The sequence below is a fragment of the Austrofundulus limnaeus genome, unplaced genomic scaffold (genome assembly GCF_001266775.1).
Source record: "Austrofundulus limnaeus strain Quisiro unplaced genomic scaffold, Austrofundulus_limnaeus-1.0 Scaffold960, whole genome shotgun sequence".
NCBI classification, from domain to species: Eukaryota; Metazoa; Chordata; class Actinopteri; order Cyprinodontiformes; family Rivulidae; genus Austrofundulus; species Austrofundulus limnaeus.
In genome coordinates this window covers 70,136-76,917 of record NW_013953362.1, presented here as the reverse complement: position 1 = coordinate 76,917, position 6,782 = coordinate 70,136, and the positions used below count along the sequence as shown (strand labels likewise).

General features: G+C 41.5%; 1 protein-coding gene across 1 annotated transcript; it reads right to left on the bottom strand.

The window, feature by feature from the left end:
- Positions 1-4,411: 4,411 nt before the first annotated feature.
- LOC106533523 (gastrula zinc finger protein XlCGF8.2DB) lies at positions 4,412-6,267 on the bottom strand. The gene is made up of 2 exons (XM_014029864.1): positions 6,247-6,267; positions 4,412-5,711 (listed from the first exon to the last, which is right to left on the bottom strand). The coding sequence occupies exon 2, from the start codon at positions 5,626-5,628 to the stop codon at positions 4,729-4,731; it is 900 nt and encodes a 299-aa protein (XP_013885318.1). The 5' UTR covers positions 5,629-5,711; positions 6,247-6,267; the 3' UTR covers positions 4,412-4,728.
- Positions 6,268-6,782: the final 515 nt, after the last annotated feature.

Genomic DNA, 6,782 nt, shown 5'->3' with positions numbered 1-6,782 from the left:
AATTCAAGCAGAATAGCCTATTGTCAACATAATTATGGAGTCTGATTTATTTTCAACTCAAAATATCTTCAAACTAAACTAATGAAATATAAAGTTATTAGTGAAGAAAACCCGTCTGGATAACAGCAGACTGACTGCTGGTAAAATATACGACAGGTCTGGACCACTCCTGAATTTTGTTCGTATCTGAAAAAAATCTTAGAATACGAAAATATTGGTGAATGTCACAAATTCTCCTAAATCACTCGTACGCACAACTTAAGAACAAATCTGTGCGTATGAATGGTTCTTGCATGAGGCCCAATGATTGGTTCAGTCTCGGTTCTCTACTATGTTCTGTAAATTTTGCCTCGTCAGCATTTTTGTTTTATGCAACAAATCCGTTTTATGTTCGAGTTCCTCTTGTGCGCCTGCTCCTGATAAATTAAACACTTCGAACATTCTGAACTGAGCTTCTGTAGGAAAATGATAACAAATATCTTACCTGTTGCAGATGGCTCTTTGAACAGACTTGTCTTAATCTGAAAGGTTTATTGGAGGGTTAAATGTTTCCTGTTTGTCACGGCGGAGGGTAGTTATGCCTATATTGGTGTTCTCTGTTAGCAAAATATCTTCTAAAGCATTTAATTAAACCTGTCAGAAAATTATCACCTGATTAACTTTTGTCAGTTTGATTCAAGATGGCCACCGCAGCTCTTTACCAGACAGACCTGCGTCTGTTTCAGAGRGCTGCTGAAACCTCAACACGTCCGCAGGAACTGGTTTTATGACCCCCCAGAAGACCCTCGGTCGTTCAGAGGGGGTCTGTGTAAATCCTGAACAGGGTCCTGCAGTAAAACCACAGAACTGTCAGCGGGTTTGCTGAGTTCTCAGCTCGTAAAGACGTCGACTCGTTTATCGTCTTCATCCTTTGTGTCTCAAAAACAAACAAATAAAACAAAACAAAGTTCGAATGAATCCTCCCAACAAATATCTTTACTGAAACAAAAACTTCTGGAGTTTTTTCCTGCAGAACTTCCAGATCTGAGGCTCAATTATCTGGGTTCTAACAGTTGGAGGATCGGATCCTCAGAACCCAGAGAGAAAAGGACCGGCAGTTATTTATGATGGCTGTGGAGGAGTTCAGCTTGAAGCCAGGAGGAACTGTACTGAAGATAATCCAGAGGATTAGGACCCCCAACCTGAGGAGAGGAGGGGGAGGAGTTTAACCCTCCTGCTGCCCTCGAGTCAAACAATCCAGCAGGTCTCAGATTAAAAACAGACTCTGGATTGTTTTAAACTGTCAGATTATTTTCCTGGCAGTGTTTTCATTTTTTATCAGTTGCTTGTCTTCGGCGTGATTTAATGTTTTTATCTGATGAAGAAAAGATGAAGCTGAAAGTGAATCTTTCTCTGACTCCCGGCACACTTTCTTTGTTCGGTTGTGAAACTTTATCCTCAGGATGTGATCAGACAGGAGGACGAGCCGATCTTTCACAATTCTCCCCCCAAACCGTCAACAAACCAAACAAAGAGACAAAACCCTGAAACATCAGTCATCTGTCTGAAACATGAGTCAGCATGTTTCACGTTCAGTATGCTGAGCTCAGCGGGATTTTCACACTAAAGATGAGACAGGTCACAAAATAAAACAATAATAAATAAACTAAAACTCCGGAGCTGCAGGAAAAACACCTGATGTTTGGCAGTTCAGGTCCAACATGTCCTACATGTTAGCATTTAACATCCATGGTGTTTACAGAAGGAAATACGTATGCTACATGTTAGCATTTAGCATCCAATGTGTTTACAGAAGGAAACACGGATGCTCATTGTTAGCATCTATGGTGTTTATAGAAGGAAATACGTATGCTACATGTTAGCATTTAGCATCCAATATGTTTACAGAAGGAAACACAGATGCTACATGTTAGCATTTAGCATCCAAGGTGTTTACAGAAGGAAATACGTATGCTACATGTTCGCATTTAGCATCCAATGTGTTTACAGAAGGAAATACGTATGCTACATGTTCGCATTTAGCATCCAATGTGTTTACAGAAGGAAACACGGATGCTACATGTTAGCATTTAGCATCCAATGTGTTTACAGAAGGAAACACAGATGCTACATGTTCGCATTTAGCATCCAATGTGTTTACAGAAGGAAACACGGATGCTACATGTTAGCATCTATGGTGTTTACAGAAGGAAACATGACTGCAACGTTAATATTAGCACCCAGGGTGTTTACAGAAGAAAACATGGATGCTGCATGTTAGCTTTTAACATCCATGGTGTTTACAGAAGGAAATACATATGTTACATGTTAGCATTTAGTATCCATGGTGTTTAGAGAAAGAAACATGGATGCTACATGTTAGCATGTTAGCATCTATGGTGTTTACAGAAGAAAACACGGATGCTACATGTTAGCATCTATGGTGTTTACAGAAGGAAACATGGATGCTACGTGTTAGCATTTAGTATCCATGGTGTTTACAGAAGGAAACACGAATGCTGTGTTATTGTTAGCACCCAGGGTGTTTACAGAAAAAAACACGAGTGCTACATGTTAGCATGTTAGCATCTATGGTGTTTACAGAAGAAAACACGGATGTTACATGTTAGCATCTATGGTGTTTACAGAAGAAAACACGGATGCTACATGTTAGCATCTATGGTGTTTACAGAAGAAAACATGGATGCTACGTGTTAGCATTTAGCATCCATGGTGTTTACAGAAGGAAACACGAATGCTGTGTTATTGTTAGCATCCAGGGTGTTTACAGAAAAAAAACATGACTGCTACATGTTAGCATCTACGGTGTTTACAGAAGGAAACATGTATGCTATGTGTTAGCAAATTAACATCTATGGCGGGGGTCACCACACTTTTTGAGCCTAGGAGCTACTTCGGGGGTACCTAGTAGCATGAAGCGCTACTTGATACAAGCATAAATTTGCACGGCTCCTCTTTAATTATAATTTATAATAAATTTATAAATATTTGACTCCCTGATTAAATCTCAATGTTAAAGACTCCTCATGATAATCATAATTTACTGTGGTAGATATGATAAAGTATTAATGTAATTTAAAGTTTGTGAAGCAGCAGGGGGATCTGATTCCAGAGTTCCCAGTTTGAAATACTTTTTGAGCTCTTCAGTGTGACCTGAGTGTGGATAGTTGTTTGTGTTTTTATCTGTGTCCCTGTGATGGTCTGAGAAAGGTCAAAGGTCATTCCCAAACTATTTGAGGTCCATCATTCAACAGAGATTTTTCACAAGAGGACAACAAATCAAACTGAAATGGTTTCATCAGAAACTTCAGATTTATGTTGAACATCTCTGTCCTCGGTGATGAAATCCTCTCAGCAGATGGATCCTTTCCTTCTCAGAGAGCTGAGCTGCTGACAGCTAACTTTCTGTTTGTCCTGCCCGAGGCTCTGACGGCCGACAGGTCTGAACTCGTCACATTATCTTCAGACAGGAGAACGCTCCAGTTCATGTTGTTCTTAAAACGGGCAAGTTCCCTCAGAAACAGGAAACTTTGAGCCAAACTCCTGTCTGCTGTGAGAACCAAGCAAAACAGCATCCATCAGTCCTCTGCAGAGAGACGGGCCTGCCATCTGAGGGGTCAGAGGTCACCGCGGGACCGCCTCAGACTCAGACTGAAAGAAAAACTGACATCTGAGAGCTGGTGAAAAACTTCAGATTTACAGCAAGCTGGTAGAGACAGAAAATCCTGATCCTCAACCCTCCGGACCAGTTTATGAGTTCAGTAACGATCATTTCCTGTTCTCCAGCTCACTTCAGAGACGAAATAAAAATCTGATCAACTGTCTGATTTTAACACTTAATTATATTATTTTAACCTCTGACCTGTTGAAGTTTCAAGCTGCACTTTCAGTAGCGTTTGTTTTTTCTGTCACTGCCCCCCCACACACACACAAACCTCCATGTTTCTACATAAACCTGATTAAAACAAACCTGATTAATTTAAACCTGATAAAACCTGATCCTGACTTTTGATGTTTTTATTTTTTAACAGGAAAGGTCAGAAGTGATGAAGACGAGGAAACAACAGTTTTTTATAACTATGACTCTCTTGTAACGCCTACACCTGACTACGACTACAACTACACCTTTGATTATTACTTCGGTGAGAGCAGGCGGGGGGGGGGGGGGTTCTGGATCAGAACCGTTTGGGTCGGTTCTCTGTGGTTCTAACAGATGAATCTGTTTTATGTCTTCATAGTGACGCCGAGCACAGAACAAGATGTAGGAGAGATGTCAGACGCCAAAGATAGGGTGAGGAAAAAAAATAAAAAGAGTCATAAAGTCTGAGCATCATCCATCAGACCCAAACAGGAAGTGACGGCTTTACTTCCTGTCAGCTGACCTCAGATCTGTTTCCTGTCCCTGCAGGGACCCAGCGACAGCTGCAGCTCCATAAATCACCAAACACTGATCCTATTCATCCCTCTGCTGATCGCTCAGCCTCTGACATGTTTCTGACCCGTTACCATGACAACACTTTGTTTTAAAGCTTTTTATACATTAAATGACTTCAAACACGTCTGCAGCTTCATCAGGTTTATTAGAACAAGTTACACAGAAAAGTTTTTATTTCAGTCCAACAATACTTCTACTCTTGTGTATTTCTACATTATCTATGATTTTTAATCTGGAGTTGTTTCCTGGACAGCTTTATGGTTTCTCCTCTGTGTGAATTCTCATGTGCGTCGTTAAATATTGTCTGGATTTGAAACTTTCCCACACATTTCACAGGGAAACGGTCTCTCGCTGCTGTGAGTCCTCATGTGCACATTCAGGTTCCCGCTTTGTGTGAAACTTTTCCCACATGTTCGACATGAAAAGGGCTTCTTGCCCGTGTGCGTTCTCGTGTGAACAGTCAAAGAGCAGCTGTGACTGAAGCGCTGCCCACACAGTGTGCAGGAAAATGGTTTCTCACTGGCGTGAACTCTCATGTGGTCCAACCAGACTCTCCTGTCAGTAAAATCTTTCCCACATGGTTCACATGGATACAGACGCTCACCGAGGCAAGTCCTCATGTGAGCGGTCAAGTTCCCTTTTTGAACGAAATCTTTCCCACATGTTTCACAAGAAAATGGTTTCTTACCGGCGTGAATTTTCATGTGGTGAAACAAACCTCTGCTGTTACCAAAACCTTTCCCACAGGTCTCACACAGGTAGGGTCTCTCACCGGTGTGAACCCTCATGTGAGATGTCAAGTTCCCACTTTGAGTGAAACCTTTCCCGCATGTTTTACAACAAAATGGCGTCTCCCCCGTGTGGGTTCTCATGTGGGTCTTTAAGTAATAAATCATCCGGAAACTTTTCCCACAGGTCTGACAAACAAAGGGTTTCTCACTAGTGTGGACGCTGTAGTGTTCCTTCAGCTGCGATTTAAACTTAAAGGTTTTGTCACAGAACTCACACTGTGAAAGCCTCTGAACTGAGCCGGGACCACTCAGACTCTCAGAGATGGGAGAGAGGTCCGAGCTGGGTTCTAGTTCCTGCTGGTCTTCATCAACAAGAGTCACAGGGAAGGTTCTGGTCTCCTGTTTCGGTTCAAGCTGCTCCTTAACCTGACTGATGCTGAGATCCTCCTCTTCCTCCTTCATCTGTGGAGGTTCTGGTTCCTTCTGGTCCAGACTGGAGCAGTCCAGCAGCTGATCCAGGAGAACTTCCTCTTGCTGCTGGAGGTCTGGAGAGAGACAAACAGGAGTGAAACGTTAGCTCCGCCTCTCGGCTGACAGTGAAATCAGTGTTTTCATCGGCCCACAGGAATGTTTCCCTCTGATGTTTGAGTTTGTAGCACCGATGAATGGATCCTGACTTTTCTTCTGTAGTTTATCGGTAATGAAAACTTTGTTCCAGCTCAAAGCTTTCAAACACGTTCAGGTTTACTGAACTCAATCAGGGGTTCTCCTAGTTTTGGGTCTGAGGACCCCTTACAAAGGTAAATAATTTCCAGGGACCCCCTTATAAACCCCATGCTGTTTTAAAAATAGTTCACTGTCATTTTACCTCCTAAATATTATCTTTTGTTTGGTTTAGTATGTTTGTTCTGTTCTCCATGTGCATTTTTTAAAGAGGCAATATTATGTGTTTCTCAGGCATATATTTAAATACTATACCATTATAAAGTATCTATGTTGCCTTCAGTTGTTATTAAAATGTTGTTTTTATGTTTAAATAGAAAATAAACTTGACTTCTCATCACATCTGTTTCAAAACACCTTGACATTGGCCTCTGTCTCTTTAAGAACCTCCTTCTGCTCCGCCCATTTCAGCACGGTGGGTGTGTGCTCTGTGAGGAGGAGGCTCCGCTTGGAGACAGCCCAAAGGAGGAGCTGGTCCAAAAAGGTGGTTCTGGTCCAAACTGGTTGTTTCTGCTCCCCTGCCTGCTGCCTCAGGACACTGCAGGATTCATCAAACATGCATGAATGAGTCAAAGTTAGACTCTGGACATGTTTTTGATGAGAGGAGAACATTAAAACATGATATAAAACTCAAAAATATATATAAATATTTTACATGATATCAGCCTCTTTAATCCCAAAAATACGACTCACGGACCCCTGGGGGTCCTGGGACCACAGTTTGAGAACCTCTGCTCTAAATACTGTTTGACTTTAATGCTGACCTGATCAGGCAAACATGATGATGAATGTCGATTCATCCATTTTTATTTATAGTTTTACTATTAGTGAAAAGTTCCACTGCATGATGGTTTGAGATTGTAGTTTTGTATTGGAATTAATTAATTAATTAA

Bases quoted from the DNA above. Each gene is read 5' to 3' on its own strand.
- LOC106533523 (XM_014029864.1), bottom strand. From the start codon at position 5,628: ATGAAGGAGGAAGAGGAGGATCTCAGCATCAGTCAGGTTAAGGAGCAG.